We start from the raw sequence: 26,068 nt of genomic DNA, 5'->3' as shown, positions 1-26,068 counted from the left end.
TTTCTAATCCAAACGCACTTGTCTTTATTCAAACCAGGGTCCAACTGGTCAGTGGGGACGCCCTGACACCACGTGCGCGCAAGAGCGGCTGACAAGGCCTCCCTGTCCCTGGTGCAGGGGCAGGCGCGGGGTGGGCGCCTGCAGAGGCTGGGTGGGCGCGGCCCCCGCAGCGCACCGGCCAACCGCGCCGGCAGGTCAGTCGACAAAAGCAAGGAATAAACAAAAAAACAAAACACGCTCAGTAGACTTCTTCTGTAAGCTCCCAGAGTTTCTGGACCAACGAGCCCCAACCCTCAAAGCCCGGAGGGAGGGGCTGAGAACGCCCCTCACCGCCACCAGTGCCGACGGAAACCCTGCTTTTTAAATTAAAAAATAAGCCAGTATACATCGTAGAAAATTTCTCTTAAAAATCTCACAATTTGTAAATGTATATTTTTTCTTTAACATAAAAGTTTACAATATACGGTAAAACAAAAGGCTCAGGAAAATAATTTCAAAAAAAAAAGGAAGAAAAAGAAACCTGAAGTTTTGAATTAAAGCTGAAGACTTTTTTTTTAAACCCTGTTGTTGAACCAGTGACTTTTTTTTATTGTGCTGATGGGTTAGAGAAAGAAATATGTTTAAAAACTTCAGTCCAGACACCCACCGCCGCCTCCAAAAGCCTCTCGCCCCCCTCCCCCCACCGTCGAGTCGCTATTTTTCTGCCAAGTTTGTGATTGTCACGAGTTCACAAGTTCTAAATCCTGGGTCTCAGCCGCCCTGACGTCCGCAAGGTGCCGGCCAGCTAGCGTCGGTACGGGTGGAACCCTTGCACGTTGTGGTTCTGACCTCGTCCAAAGCCACTGCCGCCGGCGGGGGGCCCCCCCGAGCCTGGCACCGAGGGGCCCCCGTAGGAGGGGGGCTGCTGGCTGGGGTCTGAGAAGCCCTGTCCGAAGCCAGCCAAGTCCTGTCCGTAACCTGCAGGGAAAAAGCCTGGTGAGCCGGGGCTGGACGGCAGCTCTGAGCCCATGGCTGAGGAGGGGTCTGTACCTGCACAGCCCAGCCTGCTCCCCCACAGGACCCCGACCGTCTCCGCACAGAAGGAAAAGCAGCTCAGAGAACCCAAGGACCCCCTGGTCTGTCCCATCCGTCTCCGGCCTCGCCTCCCCACCTGTTCCCAAGGCCCCGCAGGCTGGGCCCTGGCGGCCCATCCGAGCCCCTGCAAACCTGAGCTTGGAGACAGAAGAGCGCTTGGCCTGGCTCAGGGGCCGGAGGGCTTGCAGGAAGTTTATTTTTGAGTGGAATGCACGGGAAACGGACACAGCCCCCAGAATCTAAGAAAATGTCAGACTAGCGCCAGGCCTCCCCCATCCCCCGCCAGACCCAAGACAGTCCTCCCTGCAGTTGACCCGAGCCGGCAGCGCCGGCAGAACCGGCGGGGGCGAGCAGAGTGCCCGACGCTGCGCAGGAGTGCCCCGCGGGGAACATGCGGGCGGAGACTGCCAGGGCCGGGCAGGTCCCCCCCACCCCCCCCAAACAGGACCTAGACCCTGCACTGCTGACCTCAAAAGGCACGGGAGGCGCTTCCGGAAAGGGGGCCAGCACCAGACTGCACACCGGAATGCAGGTGTCCTGGGGCCCCGGGGTCCCAGTGTCCCAGCAGAGGGTGCGCGAAGGCACGGGGTGCCTGGGGCCATGGGGCTGTGGCCAGTCAAGAGCCTCGCCCCGGCAAGGGCCCCATCCCGAGGGCACCGCCGGGTCCACCCCCACCCAGGGCGGCCACTGCCTGGGCGCAGGCCGAGTGGGGGCCGTGGAGGAGGAGGTGCCACCTACCTAGGCCACATCACTGCTCAGCCTGACCATAAGAGTGTAAACAAAGTATGGGCCCGAAGCCCGACGGGTCTGGAGAATAGGTACCCAGGCCTGGCAAGAGACGAGACCAGGGTGACTACCCCAGGGCAGCCTCAGCAGAGGGGCGGGGCCACGCTGGCGGGCGGCACACCCCCACCCAGGGCTGCTCAAGCCCAACACATCCAGCTCCGGGGGTGGGGGGCGGGGGTGGGGCGGGGGTGGGCAGACAGGAGACGACCAAGGTGCTTGGGGACCGTGGCCAGCCACAGTGCCAGGGGGACAAGACTGCACGATGTTGGGCAGCCGGGAGCGGCCAGCCGGGGACTACATCCAACCTGCAGACACTGCGGCCTGGGGCGAAAACAGTCTGAGCGATGACGTGGCACGGGCAGAGCCCCAGACGGGGAACCATGGGCTAAGGCTGTGGCTCCTGTAGGAGCCCTGGGAGGCCTGGCGACAGGCAGTCCCACCCATGTGGCCCAGCAGAGGTGGCAGGAGACCCCGGGACACCTGGCCCAACCCTGTCCTCACGTGAGCTCCTCCCACACGGGCCATAGGTCGCCACCCCCGGAGACCCCGGGCTCAGAAGCACCTCCTCCGTGACGAGCCGCTCGCTCGAGTGAGGCCCACAGTAACAGCCCAGGCAGTGCCTGCCGCCCACCAGAGCCACGAACCCAGGGGGCCCACAGGTGCCCGCCCCGCACTCTGCACTCGCAAGAAAACAAGACAACCAAGGAACAGGGGGGTGCCCCGAGAGGCCCCGTGCCATCCTCCTAGGGGCCCTGTCACAGCTTCGGGTTCCCAAACCCATGGGCCCTGGAACACCGGCTGCACGATCAGTGCTTTTCTAAGGCTAGTTCCCTAGCCAAAACCCGAGAAACCAAAACCTGCTTGTGTTCACTCTGCTTGACCCTGCAATGACAAGCCCCTGCCGAGCGGGGTCCCCCGCGACATTCACATTGGCAGGGAGGAAGGCCGGAGGTGGGGGGAGTGGGGGTGGGGGGAGGATGGCCAGAGGGGGCGGGGCCAGGCCCCGGGGCCCCAGGCCTCACCTGCAGGTCTCCTACTCACCGTACTGACTATAGGGGAAGTCCGGCTGGGCCGTCGGAGGCTTGCTCATGTCTGGGGCGGCCTGAGACGGAGGCGGAGGGAAAGCCAGAGGTGCTGCCCCTGGAGTAGCAGGTGGAGGAGGGACCCCTGGCGGGGCGAACTGATCCGGTGGGGGAGGTGGAGGCCCGTAGCCGAAGCCTGAGAACAGGAGAGACAGACACAGACACAGCCCAGCCTACTGCAGCTGCCCACACTACTTCCTGCCGAGACCCACTGAGCGGCCGGGCCTTGAGGATGTCCCTAGGGTGGGCCTGGGGCGGCCTGTCAAGCCCCCAATAGCCCGTGTTAGGCAGGGACCCCACGGGCAGTGGTGTGAAAAGGACGAAACCCATCTGCCAGACACAGCGCCGGCTCCACACAGCCTCCCACTCCGTCCCGTGGCTCCACAGCCCATTTCTATGCACCCGCCTTCTGGTTAGAACCAGACACGGTTCAGGCCAGCGAGACACACACCTCTGCCACGAGGGCCCACACGGCCGTCCTGTGGCCTGACCCAAGCCAGGGCACACTCTGACAGAACCCGCACTCCTAAGCCCTCCCCAGCAAGACTGTGGGACAAGCAAGGCCGGCTGCGTGGCGGACGGCAATGACAGCCACCAGCCACGGTGCACAGGCGAGGGCTTCCCGTCACAGCCGAGGACCCAGCCGCCAGGTGGGTGCCCCAGCATGGAGCTGAGCACAGACCAGAGCTCCTGATGCTCAAGCCCCTCTCTGCGGAGTCACAACATCAGGTCGAGATGCCCCAGCAAGGGGCACACTTCCCTCTCGCGACAGCTGTGCCACCCACACAACCCTCCAAGCAAAGGGACCAGGACAGGCAGCAGCCCAGCCGCGTGCCCCAAGCAAGTGCCAGGCATAGGCTGCAAGGGTGCATCTCTTGGGGGGCCCCCAGCCCGGCTCCAGGGACCCGCAGAACTTACTGAACTGTGGGGGGGCACCGTAGCCCTGTGGGAAGCCCTGAGGAGGGGGGAACCCTCCGGGAGGGGTGGACACGATGTACGAGGTGAATGGTGGGGGCGGCGGGGGCGCTCCTCTCCCTGCAGGCGGCGGTCCGTAGCCACCTGGAACACAGGACACAGAAGGGAGTGAGGGGAAGGGCGCGGCGCACAGCTCCCGCCGCCCAGGCCCCCTGGGGGCCCACCCCGCTGCAGATTCCGTTCTCTCTGGGGCCCACAGAGAAGGACTTACCAATTGCCTGTCCTGCTGGAACCCACATTCCTAAACAGGAAAACAAAAGAGGGTGGTGGGTGTCCTGTCCACAACCCAGACGAGCAGCTGACCCACCCCCAGCGGCACTCGCTCTGCTGGCAAAGCCCTCCCGGAAACACCCTCCAGGGGCCTGGCATCCTGCCGTACTGCGGGCACAGGAGGACGTCCCAGACTCAAGGAAGGTATCCGAGGAGACACCTGGCAAAGGGCTGCCACTCGCATTCCACTTCTCCAAGGGAAGCCTCTCCCGGACAGCCCTGTCGGTCAGGCGGCCCCAGCTCTTCAACAGAGCCCGTCAGAAAGGGGGAAGGGGACACCGACAGACGAGGGGCCCAGAAGCACGAATGGGACATCAGGCTGGGTGGTGGGAGCCCCGGGCCGGCTACCAGCCAAGTGCTAGTGGGCAAGAGCTTCTGGTCTCAGTGACTGGTCTCCTATGGCTGTATTTGGGTTTCCCCCGCCAACAAAGACTTTATTTGATAGCAATTGAGCACAAGCAGGGGGAGCGTCAGAGGCAGAGGGAGAAGCAGGCTTCCCGCTGAGCAGGAAGCCCAACGTGGGACTCGATTCCGGGGCCCCAGGATCATGATCTGAGCTGAAGGCAGACACTTAACCGACTGAGCCACCCAGGCACCCCTGGCTGTTTTATTTCGGGGAAAAAAAATAAAAAGTTTTTAAAAAGACAATCTGCAAGCTTTGGCTGGTACAGGGTTAGGGGCGGGCCAGGTGCCCCTGGGTGCAGACAGACAGGCCTAGCCTTCGTTGGCCCCTGTCTGGACACTGTTTCTAAAGGAGGCAGAGGCTATCAGATCCTGTCCTGGGTGCCCTGGGAACCTCAACTCTTCTGCCAGGCGGACCTTAAACCATCCTGCTGACCCTTCACAGAGGCCCTGACGGCCCAGCTAGCTTTGGCCCAGAGCCCAGGGAGCAGGAGAAGATTCAGAGGGTCCAAGAGGCGGGACCCTGTGCTTGCTTCCAGCCAGGCCAAAGCCTCAGTCTCCCTCAAAGCATCTTCTGAGCCTCTGAGATGGCCAGGCCAGGCCCGCCTCCCACTCTATCCTCACTGAGAACAGTGTGCCATCGGCTCACTGTCAGGGGAAGAGACGGCTGCCGTGGTGCAGCAGCTGCTGGGGGCGGACGCGGCAGGGACGGATTCCCTGAGCCACCAGGGCCTCTCACTGCCCCCTCAGACCTGTGCGGCCCTCCTCCATGGCATGGCCTGTGAGGCAAAGACACTCACACATCCCAGCAGGTCACAGGAAGAGAAAGCCATCTGCCCAAACCACAGGTGGGGAACCTGGCTGTGACCCAAGCACACCACCGAGGGTCACAGCACGCTCAAGGTGGACCAGGTGAGGACACGGAAACTGGCCCCTTCCTCATCTGTGAGCAGGCTGGACAGTGCCCCTCTGGGGCTTGCCGGAAGGTCTGGGTGCTAACAGGTACCCAGCACAGAGCTCTGTGCATCGGCCCTGGGGCCGGACAGGGAGGGGCCCCGCCTCTGCCTTCATCCGTCCGTCAGAGGCTTGTGCACCTGTCCAGTCGGCACATCCCCCTCTGCGGTTGAGTCTGCTATGCCTCCGGCTCAGGACCCTGGCCTGCACGCAGGTCTTCCTGAAGGGGCCGCCTGGGGGCAGGACCCGGTCTAGGTGCCAGAGCCTTACCTTGCGGGCCGTATCCTTGCTGCCACGTGGGTGGGGGCTGGCCTGCCCAGCCATTGGCAGCACTGGGCACGACCCGACTGCCCCACTGGCTGGCACCTGGCTGTCCCGGCGCTTGGCTTTTGCTGTCCCGTGGCTCAGCCCGTTTAACTTCCACCTAGACAAATGAAGCTCTGGTTTAGGGAGATGCCAAGGGTCCTGGACCCCCTTCCCTTCAGACACACCCTCAAATAACTTACGACTACACTTAGCATCTTATTATGACTTAAAACTAAATACTTAACTATAAACCTTATTTAGGCCAGTATTTTTTTCTTTAAAAATTTATAGGTTTTTTTTTTTTTTCTCTTTTCTTTTTTGCTTAAAACATGTTTCTCAGGTACAACAGGTGCAACCGTAAGCCGTGTAAGCCCTGCCCGCTGCAGAGCATGGGCCGAAGGCCAAGGACCCTCAAGAGCTTTGTGGGACAAGGGTCTTTCAATCAAGGTGGAAGGACAACTTTCTCCTTCGATGGCCTCATCACCCCAGGGACACAGAGCCCAGGACGGACCGAACCATCACAGCCTCTTCCCAGGCCTCTCCAGGGCCCCAGCGTGGCCAGAGCCGGACACTATCCGAGCTCCGTGCGGGAGGATGGACCTCGGCTGGGAGGAGCCAGGCCGACAGACTCACGGGCCCCTCCAGAGTCCCCCCACCCTGCCTGGGCTTTAAGCTCATACCTGAGAAACACAGTTGGTTTACTTAGGTTTTTTATTTAAAATGTCTAATGGAAGATAAAGACTTACCTTCCCCAGGCTAACGCTTAAAGAATCTCAATTAACTCAAAATAATGTCAGAGGGAATGGATGTGATAAAGAGAATCTTACATTACATCTAACAAAAAAAGTAAACAAACATGCAATAAAATGGACATTTGAATCAGTAAGCAATCTTCATACTGTGTTAGGTCGGCAGCCCTGGACCCTTCCTCTTTTGGACGCTGTCAGGAGCCGCAGCCCCGGGGACGGGCACAGTGGGAGCGAGTGAGCGCGCCCCACTGGCACTGAGCGCTATGGCCGCCAGCAGCAGCCCCCCCCACCGCAGGGTTTAGATGAGGGCAGACTGACAGTCCGAGGTCCCCCAATTACAAGGCTGCCTCAGCATTTGCGTCTCCAATTTTTTTTCTTTAGTGATAAATTTTAACGAGAAGGAAGAGACAACAGATCCACTCGGAGTCATCCTTGGGGTCTCACAGGCTGGTGCACTAAGCATTGTGTATTCCAAATTCCAACAGTTCTGCTCGGGGCCCCTTCCTGCTGGAGAACAAACAGGAGGTGGGACAGAGGCACAAAGACCCCACCTTCCTGATGCCCCAAGGACACCCCATGGACAGGAACAAGATCCCCCTTAGCTCAAGGCCATGTGGCAGCAGGACCAAGGAGCTCTCAAAGAACTCCAACGAACGAGTCCACATACTCTCCTTAAGGGAATCTGGTTTCCGCTTACAAAGTAAAGCAAGGCAGCCCTTGCACGTTTCCCCCCACTAATTCTTACCCTCTTCCTATCAGAACGTGGATGCAGCCACTGGCACTCTGGTTTTAATGAGAAGTGGGACCCAGGCCCCTTAGGGAGGTGAACCCAACCCAGGACCCAAGGGGCTGCCGTGCCTCGCCCGCCAGTGAAGGTCAGGCAACGGGAAGAGGGCGAGGCCGGGGGCTGCTGCCGGAAGCTGGGCTCTCTCGCGTGTGCGCCTTACTTTAGAAGCTGAGCCCCACACCGAGGAGCCATCTCAGTCCCCACTCTGTGCTCCATGCGGACCAGACTCAGACACCATGCGTCCTACAAAACCAGGGTGGGGCCGGCCGCCTGGAGATGGAAGCAGGTCCGTGTGCTTAGCAGCCTTTCTGCCCCTAGAGCAGGACCAGGCCTCCTCCAAGTTTTCAGTGTCACAGTACCTTAAAGTATTGACCGCGGACTCCTTTGAACTGGTGTTCGTAACTGGCATGCGTCCCTGAAATCTGCTCGCTAATTTTAAACTAAAAGCTTCAATGAGCGTCGGAGCGAGATTTGTGTGTGCTGCTTAATCAGGTTCAAACGGAATTAATTAAGCCTGCAACCAAACCTCAGGCACCTCTATGTAAAAATAGCTCCACGTGGCCGTGTTTACCGCATGCAGGGAGTGGGCTGTGGGGCTGGGCCGGGAGCGCCAGAGAGGCAGGAAGCTCGTGGTGCCTCAGTCCCTCCACAGGACCGTAACCGACAAAAATGGGCCGACTCTCGTTCCAGGGGTGGGGCAGGGCAGCGGGAACAAGGAAATGCCTGCCGCCCTGCGAGGCGACCGTGGGGACTGCTGGGGTGGGGGGGGCTGTACAAGGGCAGAGACAGGAATCCTGCACAAACAGGGGCCCGAAGCCTCTCGCTAAATCTCAGAGACCCCACATTGCAGACCCTCTCCCAGCGATCTGTTTTAGAGGGGACTCCCCCCGAGCCCCGGGGGCCCCGGGAGAGGAGGGGTGGGCGCGGGCTGAGCCTGCCCACCGCCGCGGCAGCAACACAGTATGAAGATGAAACCAGAGGTCACTTGACCGCACGGAGTTAAGTACTACCGAGAGCATGTGGCTGCGGCCGGAGTTCCACAGTAAGTGACCCAAGTAAAGGAAAACCAATCCTTCAGGATGTTTACGTCTCTTTCAGTTTGACATGGACCCTGTTGTCACAGGTCCACTGGCCACCGCATGGCACGGGGTGGCAGGCAATTGGAATGTGGGACAGACATCTGAAGGAGTGGTCACTGAAACCAAGCCTGAGGCAACCTGCAATTTCACTGGAGGCCAGCCCAGGGGGCCCCCGCAGACCGTGCCCCTCGGCTGGGGGGCCACCGCCACCCCCCCCAAACCGGTCCCGGTGGATCCAGAGCGAGGGGCTCCGGGAGCAGCGCCGGCGAGACGGGAGACGCCACGCCACAGGCAGGAGCCCTCGGGCAGGACGGGGCCCCCGTGCTTCTGCAGGAGCAGGGCCCGAGCCCACCTAGCCCTATGTCCCAGGCCCTTTTTCTGCTCAGGAGTTGTATTTTCCAGTGAAATCCCTAAGTTGCCTAAAACTTGGTTTGGTCTTAAGGTAAAATAAAACTACAACTACACACTTTTTTGCCCATGATGTCGTGAAAATGCATGTTGACAGCCTGGTCCACTGATTGTTCGTCCTCGAAAGTAATAAATCCAAAACCTAGCCAACGACGAAGAGTGAATCAAGGTAGCAGGGCGTTGTGACACAAAACAGGGTGATGAACAGTATCAGGGCCGGGCCGAGGGGGCGCCCAAGGGTTTCAGGGAAGCACGTGTGTGCGGCTGCAGGGCGGGGCCCGAGCCGGTGGTGGAACCGGGGGTCTGGCCTCTGAGGGAGGCACAGCCCGGGCAGGAGAGAGGCCCGGTGCGAGGAGCGCGCCAGAGCGCTCTGGAGGGGGCCGCGGCGCACCCCTGCGCGCAGGGCAGCAGCCGCGAGCTCCGCCTCCGCGAGACGGGGTATGTGCCGTGGGTGCGCGGCTGCTTTTCTGAAACCCGAGAGTCTCCCCTCGGCTTGCAATTCGCTTTGCGACTAGGTCTGACGGCAGCCGTATTCATGGTTCTAGCGCGCCGACCAGACTGCGGTGTCTACAGTTCGTGCCTCGCTAAGCTTAGCCAACGCCGTTGGATAAGCCCAAGGAGTCCCGTCCGAGTCACACACGTATGCATACAGGTGTCTACCTCACGGACCTACGCACAAGGTACACAGAGATACAGGCCACAACGGGTTCCAGCAGGTCAAACTCTGCTGGCAGCAGCGAGAGCAAGAGGCACTATGTCGTCAGAAAGAGAATTTTCAAGGGAAAAAAATTTAGCGTTTCCCAAACACAAGGAAGTGGCAGTATAAACGAAGTTTGGTCGGTCCGGGTCAGAGTGGCCGCCCGGCTACCGTGGCGTGTCTGGTCCTCAGTCGGCTGCACTGTCTCCCCGGGGCCCGACTGACTAAGCATGAGAGGTGGCGCGCGGCAGGCAGCTGCCGGCAGAGCCGGGGACGAGGACGGCTGCGGGGAAGGGCCGAAGGGGGTACGGGGTGCTGGCGGGGGCGGCACAGTGGACCCTCCCCGGCCAACGGCCGGAGCCTGGGCCAGGCCTGCGCCCGCCAGGGCCTCCAAGGGCTGCGGGGCCGGAGCGGGCAGGGAGGGGGCATCGATCGGGAAGGGGTGGCCAAGCCCAAGGCCTCTCAGCTGAGGGACAGGGACGCTGGGGCTGCAGCCACCAGGCTGTGGCGAGGGGTGGGGGGAGGACCGCAGGCACAACATGGGGCGGGGGGGGGAAGAGACAGCTCAGAAACCAGGGGATGCCAGACGAGCAGGGAGGGACACCCGGGACTCTGGAGACATGACGTGTGCCTGCACGCGCGTGTGTCTGAGCGTGACTACGCACGTGCTCACACGAGAATCTGCACACGGCGTGAGGACAGGGGTGGAGTCACGGCTGCGGAACAATGATGGCAAGACACACGGAAGGAGACAGTAGCGGGAGCCCGGGGGGAGGGGCAGAGAGGAAGGCGGGAGGTGAGCAAAGGCAGTGGCCAGGGTGAGGGGCGAGGTGAGGGCTTCACTGTCCCCAGCAAGACACACGCAGAACCCTCGGGACAAGGACAGGGACACTGTCTCAGGTCAGCCAAGAGGGAGGAGGGAGGCAGAGGCCTGGAAAAGACCTGGGAAGGGGAGAAAGCAGGATGACCTTTCTGGGATGCCCCTCTAGCCCACGGGGGGTTCCTGCCATCACTCCCCCCCTCTGCTGGCCTCGTGCTCGCAGGGACCCTCAGAGCCCGATGTGGAGGACATTGTGAGCTCCCACGGGAACGTGGGCCCCAAGGTCAAGCCCAAAGCGCTCTCCCCGCCAGCTCCTCCTGTCTGCACCCCCAGCCCACAGTGGCTCGGCGTGCTCCCCGGGCCCAGGGCGAGGCCTCAGGGTGCCGACTGGGGGGGGGTGTGAGTCTAAGAGCAGCCCTCAGGACCCCCACGCTCTGAAGTTTCACGAGACCGCAGGCGAATGGTGGAACACGACATGGGTAATGAACGGCACGTTAGAAAGTTAACATTTTCTCCAAGTGCAGGAGTGAGTGTCTGCAGCCACAGGGCTCGCGCGGTCCGTTACAGCGCGAGAGGCGGTGAGTCTCGGGTGGGGAGCCCCGGGGCGGGCGTCTAGGGACGCATCTGTCTGTCAAGAGACGACATCACCACTGAGGGAGCGGCCAGAAACACAATGAAACTTCGTTTACACCCCACTGGAGCGAAGCCCGCTCCGTCCTCTGACTGCGGGACTGGCCTGTACCTGTGTGACATAATTTAGCACCTGGAGAAGAGAAATCTAAAGAGATATCGTTAATCACAAACAATTCACAGAGAGAAAAGGAAAAACAACTTACTTAACGTTACTGTACTTTACTACGAGACACTTAAGTACGTCACTAAGCATGTATGTCTACGTTAACGTTAAGCTAAGACTTAACAGCTTAATCGACATGGAGTGCGGATACGTCACTTATCACGGAGGGAGAGAAGGATGAAGTTCAAATGGCAAACTATTCTCCAGCATGGCGGGCGCACGCGGCGGCGGCGCCGGCTCTGCGCGCGGGGGCCTCCGACGGGGCTGGGGCAGAGGCTGCGCGGCGCCCGGACGCCAGGCCGGCTCGCGCAGCCGGTCCCCAAGCGGCGGATGAACCCAAACAGACGGGCGGGCACAAGCAGCAGCAGCCCCAAAAATAAATTGCAAAAATAGTAATAATAAACAATAACAATAAAAAAAGGCACGGAAACCGGGTGCCTGCTGTCCCAGCCCCACAAACCAGCTGGGACGTGCGGGCGCGGGCAGCTCCCGGAAGCTCCCAGGGACGCCGGAGGCGGCTCCTCACTCTCCTCCCGCTGCCCCACGGTCTTAGGGGAACAAGAAACAAGAAAAACAGGAAAAAAGCATGGGATGGATAAGAAAGTCCACGTTCAAGCCGAGCTGGGGCAGACCTAGCCTGACGCCACAGAATGAGACCTGCCTGGGCAGGGGCTCCAAGCGGGACGCGGCCCGGAGTATCAAGGGCACCACCTGAGAAAAGCAGCAATCTCTCAGTACACGTTTAAAAACAGAAACCGTATTGAAATTCACGTCAGGTTGCAAAAACTTCAAAAGAACGAGCCAAAAAAACCCGGGGACGTCTGACCTTGGGAAGCAGACAGGCTGGGGCTGCACAGGAAGGGCCTACGTTTGAGTCGTGTCTCCAAATCACCCTTCTCTGCGGCAAGCTCGCTACCACCACCACCTAATTGTGAAATAGTTTGCCATCTGAAGGGGAAGGTCAAGGACAAACTCCATCTCTTTTACCTCGAGGCCTCTGCTTCTCTGCATCGTAGATCATAACCACTTCTGTGACCTGCAAGAGAGACGGGTGTTCGAGAACCCGGGCGCCACGGGCAGGCACGAGCACATCCGGCTGCCACAAGACTCCCGAAGCAAAGGACCGCTGGGGACATCTCCAGATGTTCCCCAGGGAGGCCCCGAGGCAAGAGGCCGGACTCCTGGGGTTTGATGCCTGAGACTCAGGGGACCCGAAGAAGGCCAAGGGGCCAAGGGGAGGCCAGGGGACCCAAAGGAGGCTGCTTGTGCCCCAAGTGCTCATGGGGAGGCATGTGGACACCCGAGGCCCCGGCCCCATGCTCCAGCCGCAGGACCACAGGGCGCCCTTCCATTCTCAGACAAAAACCAAGGCCTGGATGGCGGGACAGGACCCAGAGCTCTGGTGCTCGGCCGCACGTTCCGAGACCATCCCGCTGCCCAGCACTCGGCTGGGCACTCCCCGACAGGGGTCCGCCCAGCCAGCAGCCCTCTCCCTGGGGCCCCTGGCTCACCGAGCGCCCTTCGGCACACGCTCCGGCCCAGGTCCTCAGCATACTCGGGCACCACCCCCTGACAAGCAGGTGGCAGTGACACAATAGGGCTGTCCCACCATTGGGGGTGTGGCCCGGTGGGAGCCTGGGGAGACCCTGTGCCTTTGCCTCAGCTGACTGGACGACCCCCACACGAGCCTGCTTGCTAGCCCCGTCTTCTGCCTGCCCTACTAGAACTGAGTCTCCTGGAGGAGCCCAGGTAACTCTAAACCCCCATAAGATTCTGAAAGATTTCAGCCTCTTCCAGAAACAACCAGCCTTGGGAGGAGGTCTGCTGTCACTGAGGAAACGCTGCGCAGGTGACAGACACCTAGCCAGGGAGTGCCAAGCCAGCTCCCTTTAGGCCGCCGGACCTGGGCTAGGATACTCTTCACCTTCCCACCCGTGCCCCCCCACCCCACAAGACACGGCAGGCTGGTTCCCACAGTCGGGCCAAACCCTGCTTCTCCCTGACTCTGCGGAGCGCTCCCCACCATGACGCTCACAACCCATGAGAGGGCCTTCCAATTGGGTCTGGCAAGCTTCCATTGGCCTGAAAAGGCAGTAAATGCTCCCCCGGGCTCTGGCTTGTTCTGGGGGAGACACAGGCCCAGAGGACAGAGCTGCCAGGTTCCACCTCCAGGGACACCGGGCTCCACCGCTCCCGCCCGGACCCGCCGTGCTCTGGGGCAGGGACAACTCACCACTCCGAATTTCTTGAAGTATTCCCTGAGCTCTGTCTCACCACAATTGTGAGGAATCCCACCGACAAATATTTTATTTGATTTACTGTTATCGCTCCTGGGTCCTTTCTGCTGTTTTAAGAAGGAAACGATGGTCAGTCGGTGTGGGGAAACCTCACGACGCTCCCCGGGGTGAGGCTGTGGCGCACGTCGCACTGGTCTTAAGGCCCCGCCCGAAGCCAGACCGAAGGCCTCCAAAGACCAGCCAAAGACAATCAGCGAACGGCCCTAACCCTTCTTCCGCCTTCCTCTGGGACCTGCGGCGGAGTGAGTGGCGGGTCCCGTGGCGAGTTCCAAGTCACAAGAGCGAGAGCAGGAAGCTCTACCGTCCCCGAGGAAGGGCTGAGCGGGGTGGCTGGCACGATGGAGACCAGCAGTTTTCCGGGGCTAACTGAAGAGGACGACGGGTGGTTCCCCACACCCCGCCTGACCCCGGTGACCCCACCCTCTGCAGGGAGGGCCTCGCACCTTGGAGGCAAACACTTGCCCGAGCTCGTCCCTTGTGGATAGAGGAGGCCCAGAACCTCGGCTCCCCCAACCCCTCGCACCGTCTTCCCTGTCTAGGGCGCCCGGGCGCAGTAGTCCCAACGGCCCTGGACCAACGCCATGGGAGTCTGGGGGCGGGCGAGGGTCTCCCAGGTGCACTTAGGGCTCGAACTCCATCAAGTGTCTGCTTCGTCTCGGCAAGGCTGCCAAGAGACTCAAGGACACAAGGAACCAAAGAGAATCCGAATGCGGCCGTGATCCCAGTCTGAAGAGCAGAGCCACGGAAGCCACTGAGAATGACCCCAGAGCCACAAGGGCCGCCGTGTGGACACAGCAGGCGCTGGGAGCCACGGCCGACACTCCCGCTGCCGGGACAGGCCTTGCGTGCGAGCACGTGGTTTCAAGGGATACGTGCTCCTGCTCTCAGGAGTGGCAGACCCAGACAGAGACGGGACAGAACAGAGATGACTGGGAAAATGTTAACAAGTGATGGGTCTAGGCCACGTGTTAAGGTGTTTGATGTACTACTTTGCTGATTTTTCCAAACTTCCCCAAAAGTTTCCCAATAGAAAATTGGGAAAATAAGAACTATTTCAAGGGTCTGAAGTCCCTGTCTTCCAGCAGCGGTTGGATCTTGCTAGAAATGCAGGTTCTCGGGTCCTGGCCCGGACAGGCCGACCAGACATCTGCCCTGCCTGCTGCCCAGCTCTGGCCAGGCCCCTCTGCCGGGACCGTGGAGCCCTGGAGGACGGTCTTCTCCGAGATCTACTGGGTTGGGGAAGGGGAGGGACAGGTGATGGCGGACAGAGGAAGGGTCTGCTCCAACAGGACCAGCATCCGGGGCCGCACGGCTCCCAGAGAGCCCTGCGGAGCCCCCACACCGGTGGCCTCTGACCAGCTGTTCCAAGCAGCAGGCTCTCAGACACGGCCGACTGGGCCCCGGCCCCGAGCCGCAGCGCCCAGACGGGAGCGGCCAGCAAGCAGAAAGGAGCAGGGGACCAGGGGCTGCGCTAACACTGCCCCCTCCCAGGGCAGGGTGGGAGCCACCAGGGAGGAGAAAATGGAACTCCTGATCGCAAACAGGTGTGGGAGGCCTTTTTCTGGTTTCCAAGGTGGACTAGGAAGAATACTCTTGGCTACAGAGTAAAACACACACCCACTGGATAGAGTCAAGCGACCGTGTGCCGCTCCAGCAGCAAAGCGCCCCGCTGCCCTCGAGGGCCACGGGCAGAACCCCAGGTGGGGGTGCACGTCCCCTCCTGCGGGGCCAGGAGACCAGCGGAGACGCCGCCCTGCCCAGCCCAGCCTTACCCATCCTTCCTTGGGCCGCGTCCTCTCCGGCTGCATCCCTCGAGGCGTGCACGGCTTCGGGTCAATCTGCAGAAGTTTCAAGGGGGTCGGCTGTGACTGCGAAGCCACTTGCTCTAGAAGAAGCGTCCGCACAGCAAACAAGCCCATGCTCCCAGTCCCTTCGCCCCTGCCCCCTCCAGCCCTCGGAGCCCGCCCTGCTAACCTGCTCCCTCACGGGCTCACCCACCAGGCCCACCGCAGAGGCTGGCTGACGGGGCGGCGCGCGGCAGGGGCAGAGGGACGGGCAAGTGGACGCCAGGGAGGGCCACTTACGTTTCGGCCGTCTAGTGTGTGTGGTCTGCTGGCCAGCACCGTCCCCACACAGTTTGGGTCTTTAAATTTGACAAACCCAAAGCCTCGCGACTGGTTGGTGGTTTTATCTTTCATGATCACACAGTCTACAACTTCTCCATATTGGGAAAAGTAGCTGCGCAGAGTCTCTGCTCGGAGATTGAGACAAAAACACAAACACACACACCGGAGTGTTAAGCACTGGCCCCCCGCTGGTGCGCCAAGCACACAGGCACACACGCTCCCAGTTCTGCAGCCTGACCTGGAAAGTGTGGAACCAGCCCCTTGTCGACTGGCTCAGCAGATGACTGGGGAGGAGGGGGAAGGGGAAGACGGTCCAGGACAGGAGACCCACGGGAAAGGACGGGGTTCCGGACACGGACACATCATGTCTTCCCACGGAGTAGAATGGGTGCAAAGGACCACGGCAGGGGCCAAAGGCATCAGGAAAAGGGAAGTGTAAGGGACTGCTCAGTGACCACCGGGAGTGCCAGTTCCCACAAGCTGCTTCCTCCTGAGCCTGAGCTCAGGGACGGCGCCAGCAAGCCCCCAAGCCTCCACACCCCGCACAGCAGCAGTCCCCCGCCCTCCATAGCCCCCCCAACTCCGCCGACACATGAGGACGGCTCCGGGTCAGGTGCCCCCCTCCCCGGGATCCAAGACAACGGGAAGTCAAGAATCAAGGAAAACAAGCAAAATCCCAAAGCAACAGCGAGACGCATTCACACGACTTGAGGACCAAGGTCGTCAGCCTGTCTGCGGTGCCTGGCACGCAGCCGTCCACGCCACCTACCTTGGGTGGTGCTCCAGTCAAGACCGCCCACGAAGAGCTTCCTGCAATTCAACAAGAAAACGCTCAGGGTCAAGACAGTTCTCACCTCCACCGTGCCAGCCACCTGCCCTATCCTAAGGTGGGACTCCTGCCCCCCACCCCGACCGCCGAAGTGAGGCAGAGATGCTGCCTTGTGTTAAGGTCACGGCAATGACATATACCCCCCTCAACCATCGCTCAGCCGCGGCAGCCACAGACACAAAAACCGACACCAAGAGTTGCCAAGATGGTGGCGAGTGAGTGTTACAACATGTAAGCAAAGACATGTCAGGGCGCCTGGGGGGCTCAGGTGGTTGAGCGACTGCCTTCAGCTCAGGTCATGATCCCGGACCTCCAGGATCGAGTCCCATATCGGGCTCCCAGCTCCTTGGGGAGTCCACTTCTCCCTCTGACCTTCTCCTCTCTCCTGCTCTCTCTCACTCATTCTCTCTCAAATAAATAAATAAATAAATATAAATAAATAAATCTCTTTTTAAAAAAGTAAATAAATAAAAGAACGACACGTCAGAGCCACACATGCCTGCTGGGCAAACCAGTGAGAAAACGAGACCTTGTGAAATGGACCAACAGGAGCCCCCAAACCACATGGGCCTCTGGGCGGGGTCACAGGGCACACTGCCCCAGCGCTCTTGCAAATCGTGTGGACTTAGGAGTCAAGGTCTAAAGGCTCCTGCGACAAACAGACTGACCAGGGGGCGGGATGCTCTAGGGTAAAGCGTCAGGTACCTTCCATGTGGTCACAAGTAAGGACCCACTAACCACTGGACGGTCCCTGGAGCCCCAGACTCAGCACCAGAGCCCAGTCCCACGTCTCCCACCCCAGGGGATCTGGGGCTGTCCTTTCAGGCAGACAGACGAGAACTTTCCAGAGGAACCCCACTGTTGCCCCAGCTGCCAACCCGCCTCTCTTCTGCACAGGACACCTCTCAGGCAGCTCCAGACACGCACAGCCCTTCCACTTCCCCCTGCCCCTGGGGAGGGGCTCCACACCCACAGGCCACAGGGCACTGGCTGGGCCTGAAGGGAACCGAGGCGCCCGTGTGCTGGGGCTATTCCAGCCCTCGCTGCGGCCAAGCTCACCTGCGTCCCCAACAGGCACAGGCCCCTCAGACATCACTCAGGCCACCCACAACCTGGGAGGTGGCCGTGACAGCCACGAGCACTGTCACACACAGAGGGGGACCCAGATGCTAACCGGCAAGGGCTTCAGACGTCAGCACACGGTCAAGGCTCCGTCCCCGTCTGAGACTTAGGGTCCCGCGGTCCCCTTGCCTGGAGCCGACCACACCACACTCAGCCTGAAGACAAAAAGACCCCCACAAGCCGCCGAGGAACGGGGGGGCTGTCCTCCACACCGGGACAGACCCCTTCGAGGCAGCCAGCGCACCTGCCACCCCCGCTGCATCTGGGGACTCGAGCTTCAGCGTGCCAGCCCCTGGCAGGGTGCCTCCGGCAGGCGGCAGGACCACTGGGGCCTCGCTCCCAGGGCCTTCGGAATTCAGTGTGTGAGAAACACTGGCCCCACCACCGGAGAGACAGCCACGGCCATCCTCACAAGGGCCACAGACAGGCCACGGCGCAGTGGGCCGGGCCGAGGAGGAGTGGGCCAGGTACCCCAGGCCGAGGCCACACTCGTGGGGCTGTGCGGGCCGCAAGGCCGCTCCGTGAGGACAGGCTCCCGGAACATGCTGATCAAGCAGCAGACGGAAGCTTACGCTTGGGGCTCATTAGCTGAAACTCGTGTCTCCTACGCACCCCTCAAAATCAGGCCAGGCTTCCTCCTGCCTGCAAACAATCCCTGGGGAGAGGGGGCCCCCCGCGGCCAGCCAGGGCGCTGCCCCAGCACGCTGCCCCAGCACGCGGGGCCTCAGGCCCCGCCCGCCCTCGCAGGGCCGGGCACCCAGCGGAGGCGAAGGCAGCAGATGACCGAAGGCCCCAGGGCTGGCTGGCGCCGCGAGGAGCTGCCAGTTTGCCCACTTGCCCACAAGAAAGAAGCGGGTTGGCCGTGGAAAAGCAGATTCATGAAGGACGCAGACACCCCCCAGCCTTCTCAAGCACCGAAACCTGATTCACTGAGACAAACACCAGCACCCGTCTGGCGTGCGCCCGACCAAACAGAAGGCCGCAGAGGCACCGTCCCAAGCAACCCAGTCCTCCAGCCCCGCCCACCTGTGGACGGAGGAACTCGTCGGACCAGTCCAGGTTCCACCCCTCACGGAAATGCCAAAATCTGGCACCAAGGAGAAAAGACCAGACACAGCACCGAACTCTGCCCCACGGACTGGCCGTGAGAAGCCGGCAGCCCTGTGCCCTCGTCTGTCCGTCGTGCTGCACGGACTTCAGAGAAGGCTCCAGGTCTCAGAAGAGAGCACACACCCAAGCGTCCGCATGAAGGCTCCTGGGGCTCCCGTCACTCCCCGCTACATCCCACGAGTGGCACCCAGCGCACGGGAGGGGCACCTGCCGCAGGGGGACCTCAGCGCCGAGCCGGCGGGGAAAGAGAACCTGGCTTCTCCGGTCACTATTTTGCTCCGTCCCGCAAGTCTGAAGTTACAGGAAGTCCTCGGCTAGGAGAGATCTTCACGACCGAGGAACAGCAGGCTTGCCCTGGCCTTGGCCCTGGGCTCTCTGAGCTGCACACTCGGGCACCTTCACAGCAGCTCCCCCGTCTGTCGGGGAGAGCGAGCAGCCCAGGCCTCCAGGCGGCACCTGACTAGCTGCTGTACCTGTTCCCAGCTCCTCTGCTCCCCCTCCAGGGCGGACTTCCCCCAGGGGAACGCACAGGAGCCACAAGGTTCCCGGGGTCCTGGAAGGCCACCTCTGAGACCCAGCACAGAGCCCCAACTCTGAGCCCCAGAGACTACAGGGCCTCCGGCAGGACTAGCTGGGAGCAGCTCCGTCGCGACCCAGGCAGCAAAACCGCGGACAGTCACTGCAGACGCATGGGCAAGCCCGGCACAGGGCGGGGGACTGCACGGCCAGCCAGCAGCCCTGCAGCGGCCCAGACGGACCCACGGTACACCGCGCACATCTCAGGCCTGGACGGGACGCTGCGGACTAAGGGCCCAGCTGACCGCAGCCACCCCACCCCCAGCCCTTCCCTGCTTTTGAGGGTACAACAGTCACGACTCAGCTAAAGCTGAGAGTCACGGCCCCCCCCCACAGTTCCCAAACCCCACAAACCACCACGGGGACCTCCTGGCTCCATCAGGCCCTGCCAGGTGACCCAGAGTCAGGCAATGGGCAATGCTACTACCAGGAGGGCCCGGGAGAGGTGGCTCCCAGGGCCCGCGCCGACAGCAGGTGCTGGTGACCCCTCTTGGAAGGGGCTCTGCACAAGCGCTTGGTGGCACCAGCTCTGCTTAACCCTCCGGCCCCCCACCCGCCAGGCTCGAAACCCCCGTGGAGGACGGTGCCACTCCCGCTCCGTGCGCCTCAGGGCAGCCCCATGGTGCTCAGGCCAGGAAGCAGACCTTCAGCGGCCTCCCTGGCCCCGGCCAGCCACTGTGGCTCCGCCCCCTCCCAGTGGGCAGGCAGGCTTCAGAAAGCGCCACCTCACCTGGGAGGCAGCGGCAGGGCACGGCTTGGCTCCGGAGGCCAAGAAGCCGAGGGCCTGGGCCGAGCGCGGCAGCTCCGCCAACGGCTCTTCTGCCTGACGTGCACAGCGCAGAGCCTAGTCTGCACCATCCTGCCCCTCCGCGGAGGTCACCCAGGACCGGGTCTCCCTAAGTATATGCTTGTCTGCCCAGGGAAGGCAGCAGCTCTGGAGCTAGGGACACAGCACAGGCCCGGCAGCCGCCCCACAGCAGCAGACGCCAAGTCCTGGGGCAGGCCCTGCCCGCAGCAGCTCAGCCTACCCTCCTGTCAGCAAAGGAGCTCGCTCCCTCCCAGACCACTGTGGGGGGGCCGGTCAAGTGACGCCTGCAAGAGAAAACCCCAGGACGCCCTGGTGCCTGGCATGAACTCCTGACACCCTCAGCCTCCCCCTGTGAGGCCCTGCACCTGCCCTCTCCCAGGCAGGACCAGTGTCCCCCAGCAGCACTCCCTGGTACTGGGCAAAAGCCTCAGTCAAACAAGGGAGGAGCGGCTGCCAGCAGAGCAGGCACGTCACCCGGTGAAAGTGCTCGACCCACGGCCAGCACGAGAGACAGAAGTAGTCACCCAGAGCACCTCCCAACGTCACGGTCAACATTACAGGCTCCAAACTCGTTCCCACTGGAGCACACAAACCTAAACCACAGGAGCAAGCAGCAGGGACGCCTGGGGACCCAGGCTGAAAAGAGCAGATGTGACCAAACAGGTGTCTCATCTGCCAGAGGATACTGGGGAGTGTCTGGGGACACAACTGGGGGTGCTCCCAGCACCGAGCGGGCGGGCCTCAGGGATGCTGCTCAGCCCCACAGTTCCCGGGACGCCCCGAATGTCAGCACGGCTGGGGACTGTCCAAACTGCAGAAGAACAGCATCTCTACCTTCGACCCCCGAAGTCTCCGTCACCCTCTCCATGGCAAGAAGACAACCTCCTCCGCAGTCAGGACCTCTCTGAACCCAACCATCAGGACCCCTTCCACCTCCCGGGCACTCAGAGAAAACAGACATTTACCCAGTCCCCACTCTTCCAGGCCCCGGCCTCTGGCCTCACCCTACTAGCACTGCAGCCTGGCCGGCTGGGCTGCTGGGACCGCGGTGCGGGGGGGGGGGGGCAGGCTGCCAGCTTTCCAAGCTTCCAGCTCCAGCAGCCGTGGGTTCCTGCCACCTCCCGGCACCTGCTCTCACAGGGACACGCATGCTGCTGCTTTCTCTCCACGGAGCCCACCTTCCCCCGGGACTCTTCCCTCGACGGCGTCCGGCTGGCCCTGCACAGCACACACACCCGGTAACACCTCTCTCAGCTCCTCAACACACGCCAGTGGCCCCGGAGGCAGGTGGCACAGGATGCCTCAGTCCTAAAGGGAACCACCCCCCGCCCCCTCCCCCAGGGCACTGCACACACCCGCAAGAGGCCCCCCCCAGAGACCAGGGGTCTGGACCTCTGCGGGGCTTAAGCCGGCACCACCCCCTGAGCCGGTATTGAGAGATCCTTCCAAGTCGCCCTTCTAAGATCATGGCACAGGAAAGAGAACAGAATGCCCTCCCCCACCCCCGCGCCCCAGCAAGGTGAGTGCCTGTCCCCCCTGGTCTCTGGCCCCAAGGGAGGTTATCAGCATGTCACACATCTGCCACATGGGGCCCCACGTGACCCTGCTGCTCCTATCAGCCCTCTGCCCTCCAGACCCAGCCCTCCCCCTGCTCTGGCTGATCTGTGACAATCGGACGATGGAAACGCTAACTAAAACCACCAGTCTCAGCCAACTTCCTCTCTCCCGCCACACTTCCCGGGGACCGCTGAGCCGGCTTTGGTACAGCCCAGACTCGGTGACGCTCTCCCTGGAAGACTCAAATGCAGGCGGACAACCCCCCTTGGACAGCACCCCACGCGTCCACGCGCTTCCTGAGGCACTGCCCCTGCACCCACACACGCGGTTCCTGTTAGAGAGAGGGAGCAGCCCTTCCCGCCTGTGAGACGCTCCCTCGGGAGTCACTCGGACGAGGCTGACCACAGACCCAACAAGGGGGACGGGAGATGAAGGGGCATGTCGTCGGAGATCGTTCAGAACTGTCACGGCCAGCGAGCGCCTCCCATCACCTGGATCTGAGCACCACACTCGCTCCCACGTGGTAGCCGCCCCCAGTCGGCAACCCCGTTCTGCTCACAGGAAACGGAGCCCAGCGGGGTCACCGTACTGTCCGAGGACAGCCAAGCAGAGCACGGAGATCAAAGTGGACCCTGGACTCCCACATCAACGGACCAGAAACAAGGATCCTGTACAAAACAGAAACTGGTCAATAGTTTTTAGCAACAGATTTCCACCTGCAAAGCAATTCAAAGTTTCTGGACACCTGACACGGACGACGTTAGGAGTCCGGCGATGCGGGCGGATGCGCAAGCGTGGGGAAGGGAACGTGGCCAGCCAGGGTACGCGACCCGCTACTAGCTCCACGGCGTCCTCAGGCTGCCTCTGCAGACCCAAGCTTGGATCCCTGTAGCACACCTCGGGGGTCTCCAGGCCCCCTTCCCTCCTGAGCTTCGTCTGCTCTCCCTGCCGAGAGAAAGGCACTGCAACGCCGCCGCCGGAAGACCCCAGCCTGGGCGCTACGTGGCTGCCCTCTGGAAGACCAGTGCCGTGGGGATGCGGCGGGCCGGCGAACTCACCAACAGGCTCTGCCCCACTTCTGGAGCACTTTCTCCCTATACCCTGGATTCCCATCAGAAGTGCCGCAACTTTTCACCACGTAACACAAAGAACACCGTCTGCCAGTCTCCAGACAAGCTCTTTAAAACAAGCCAGGCGAGGAGTTCCGGTTCCTGCTCCGGGTGCCCTGGGTGTGCGGTTTGGGAAGGAGGAGCCCACGGAAGGCATTTTATGTGCACGGCGGTAACCGGGAGCTGGGGGCCCTGGGAGGCCAGTCATCCCCCACGAGCCATCAAGCACCTGAGCGCAAGGAGAAGCATACACAAGGCCCCAGAACCCCAGCCCCAAACTGCACGGAAAAACGGAATCATAAAGCCCCGCCGGGGGCACAGGGCCGCGCTCTGCAAAGAAAACCTGACCACGCCCCTCAACCACGGCAGAAACGGATTTCCGAGCCCCTCGGGGACCCCCGCTCACACCTCGAGCTCCTCCGGCGCGGACGCAGCGAGAACTCCGCTGTGGTCAAGGGGCCCAGGTCCGCCCAGCAGGTACCTTCCCCCTTTCTTTCCAATCCGCTTGCTAGGGGCCGGCGGGCGCCGAGCCGGAAGGGGCTCCAGCTGCAGACCCCCGGCAGATGGTCGGGGCGCCCAGCGCTAGGCTGCGGCCCGGGGGCCGGGCCCACGTGACGGCGGCCCTGGCTTCGGGTCCGCGCACCTTCCTTGTTCTTCGCACCCCGGGAGGGGCTCAGAGCGGCCGCGGGGCGAGACGCCGCCCGCGGGGAAGAAGTTGCGCGGCGGCACAGCCGACAGGGCCGAGGCCGGGACCGCCACGTGCGCCGCCCCGCCAAGTTGGTGCGCGGGCTGGGGGGAGTCCCGGGGGCCCCGGTGAAGCCCGGCACCCAGGCGGCCGGGGCGCCCCAGGACCCCTGCCTGCCGTTCCAGTACCCCCCCCGCGGGAAGTCCACTCGCCGAGGGGCACACGGCGTCCCAGAGCACCCCCCCCGCTCCCTTTCCCGGTCCTCCTCACGCAGGAGGCGGCGGCGGTCCCCCCGGACCCTCCCAGGCTCCGCTCGAGGTTCCCCCGCCACAAACCCGGCGCGGGGGCGGACAACACGGCCCGGGACGCCAGGCTCCCCGCCGCCCCGACGGGGGAGCCGGGTGCGGCGGCGACGGGGACGCCCTGACCGTCCCCCCCATAGTCCGGCGCCCGGGCCGGGTGCCCCCCCCCCGCGGCCCTCCCAGAGCCGCCCCGGCCAGGAAGCGGCGGGACGCCGGACTCCCGGGCTCCCTCCCGCTCGCCGCCCCCCGGCCCCCGCAGTCCCGGCGGCGGTCCCCGGCCCCCCAGGCCGTCGGCCCCAGCGCGGCCCTCCGGCGTGACCTTGACGGGGGCCGGGGCGGCGTCTGGGCGGCGGCGGCGCAGGCCAGCGCGTCCTCACCCGATCTCGTCGGCGCCCGAGTTGTTCATGGCGGCGGCGCTCGGCGTCCCGGGCCCCCTGGCTCGCTCCCGCCTCCGGAAGGTCACCGGCCCCGGCGCCCTCCCCACAGCCGCGGCCCGGATCTGCGCAACGGCGGCGGCCGCGCTGCCTCCTCCCCTCAGCGCCAACGGTCACCGCGCGCCCCCGCGCCCGCGCCGCCGCCCTGCGCACGCCCGGGCGCGCTCCCGCACGGGGCCTCCGGGGGCGGGGCCAGGGGTGCGCCCGCCGGAGTGCGTGCCTGCGTGCGCGCCTACGTGCAGTGCCGCCGCTCGGCGGCCGGGCACCTGCGCGGCGAACGGCGTCGCGCGGAGCACGCTGGGAAGTGGAGTCCCGCGCGCCGGCCCCTCCCGGGGGAGGGGAGCGCGCCGCCGAACGGCGTGCGTGCATGCGTGCGCGCGCGCGCCCTCCGAGCCAGGCACCGCGGGGCGCAGGCGCGGCTGGGCTTCCTTGTTTTCGCTCCGGTCGGAAGTGGCACGTGGGGTCAACGGCGGGCAGAGGCCACGCCCACTGCGGGGTCACGCGAGGCGGCGGTACCCCTTTCCCGGTCGGCGCCTCGGCCACGACCGCGGAGCCCGTCTGACGGGACGAGAGGGCGGCGGCGGCCGGAGAGGCGTCCCCGCCGCGTGCCCTCGTCCCCCGAGATGCGGGGCTGGGGGCCCAGCTGCAGACGGCCCCGCAGCCCGGAGCAGCCTGCCGGGACCGGTGCCCTGCAGTCTGGCGGCGCCGCGCGGCTGCGTCGCTCTCCGCCGGCGGCAAGTGCATGTACTCCTCAGGGTCGGCCTGAAGCGGCGGAGGGGCCGGGTCCCAGGCGGGCGGCGCGAGTCGCTGGGCACTTAGAGTTGGCCGAGCACGCGGGCCTCGTGTCACTTAGAGCGGTCGCCGGGGCGCAGGACCTCCTTAGGCCCCTCCGCAGGGCGGGCAGGCAGCAATGGGTCCGGGGCGGGTCGCGGCGGGCATGCGGTCAGTCCGCGCCCCGGGAACCGCCCTTGTGCACGGCTCCAGCGCTCTGCAGGTCGGAGGAGTCCGGACGGGTGGCAGGCACTGGTGCCCCACGGGGGCCCGTGGCGCTGGAAGGACATGCCCCAGGCGTGCGGAGAAGAAAGCGCTGGGCCAGGCTTAGCTGCGTGTCCCCGATGGGGGGAGCAAGCAGGAGGGAGCTCAGCCCCACTTCCAGGAATGCATCCCCCAAATGCTGGCCCCACTGAGCACAGAGATGTCCCAGGATGCTCACAGCTATTAGAGGAGCCGGAAATGGGACGGAACCCACACGTCCATCCACGGGCATCTGCGCAAGTAAACCACAGAGGGCCCGGGTGAAATACACAGGATGTGGGCAAGTGATGGAAGCCAGACACAAACTGTTCAAAATAATATATTCTTGAAAAGACGGATGCTGGGGTGCCTGGCTAGCTCAGTCAGTAGATCATGCGATTCTTGATGTCGGGGTCATGAGTTCAAGCCCTGCGATGCGATGGGCGTACAATCTACTTAGAAGGTACGCTGACAGTGGAGGCGGGGTGCCGGGTGGTGGAGCGGCGTCCTGCACCTGCCACGGGGGCAAACATATTAGGGCTTTGTATGTTTACTCTGTATCTTTTTTTTTTTAATTTCATTTATTTATTTGAGGGAGAGAGAGTGAGAGAGCATGAATGGGGAGAAGGCCAGAGAGAGAAGCAGACTCCCAGCCAAGCAGGGAGCCCGATGCGGGACTCAATCCCAGGACTCCAGGATCATGACCTGAGTGGAAGACAGTGGCTTAACCAACTGAGCCCCCCAGGCGCCCCTACTCCATATCTTTTAAAAAAGATAAATTAGCCAGTTTGTTTTTCCCTCCTTCCTGACTCATTTCCTACCTCCTGCCCCAGAGCGAATGCTGTGACAATGACAGGTATGTGGACACTTCTGAGTTTACTTCTAACGTGGAGACATGCATACCCAATCCACAA

The 26,068-nt window shown here is 62.7% G+C and overlaps 1 protein-coding gene across 4 annotated transcripts; it reads right to left on the bottom strand.

Moving 5' to 3' along the window:
* Positions 1-24,278, bottom strand: DAZAP1 (DAZ associated protein 1). 4 transcript variants are annotated; one of them, XM_032847107.1, is made up of 13 exons: positions 24,084-24,278; positions 16,378-16,418; positions 15,567-15,733; positions 15,255-15,320; positions 13,419-13,529; positions 12,173-12,221; positions 8,932-9,014; positions 5,814-5,967; positions 4,129-4,158; positions 3,861-4,001; positions 2,902-3,078; positions 1,813-1,902; positions 849-957 (listed from the first exon to the last, which is right to left on the bottom strand). In XM_032847107.1, exons 1-12 carry the CDS (start codon positions 24,110-24,112, stop codon positions 1,823-1,825), a joined length of 1,128 nt encoding a protein of 375 aa, XP_032702998.1. In that variant the 5' UTR covers positions 24,113-24,278; the 3' UTR covers positions 849-957; positions 1,813-1,822. The 4 variants fall into 4 exon arrangements, with proteins under 4 accessions (XP_032702996.1, XP_032702995.1, XP_032702999.1 ...); XM_032847105.1 differs by lacking the exon at positions 1,813-1,902 and having other exon boundaries at positions 1-957; positions 13,419-13,526; positions 24,084-24,277; XM_032847104.1 differs by lacking the exon at positions 1,813-1,902 and having other exon boundaries at positions 1-957; positions 24,084-24,276.
* Between the last annotated feature and the right edge of the window lie 1,790 nt (positions 24,279-26,068).

The sequence above is a fragment of the Lontra canadensis genome, unplaced genomic scaffold, assembly GCF_010015895.1.
Source record: "Lontra canadensis isolate GAN:19392208 unplaced genomic scaffold, GSC_riverotter_1.0 scaffold184, whole genome shotgun sequence".
In the NCBI taxonomy this organism is placed as follows: domain Eukaryota; kingdom Metazoa; phylum Chordata; class Mammalia; order Carnivora; family Mustelidae; genus Lontra; species Lontra canadensis.
This window is presented reverse-complemented; position numbering and strand designations above follow the sequence as displayed.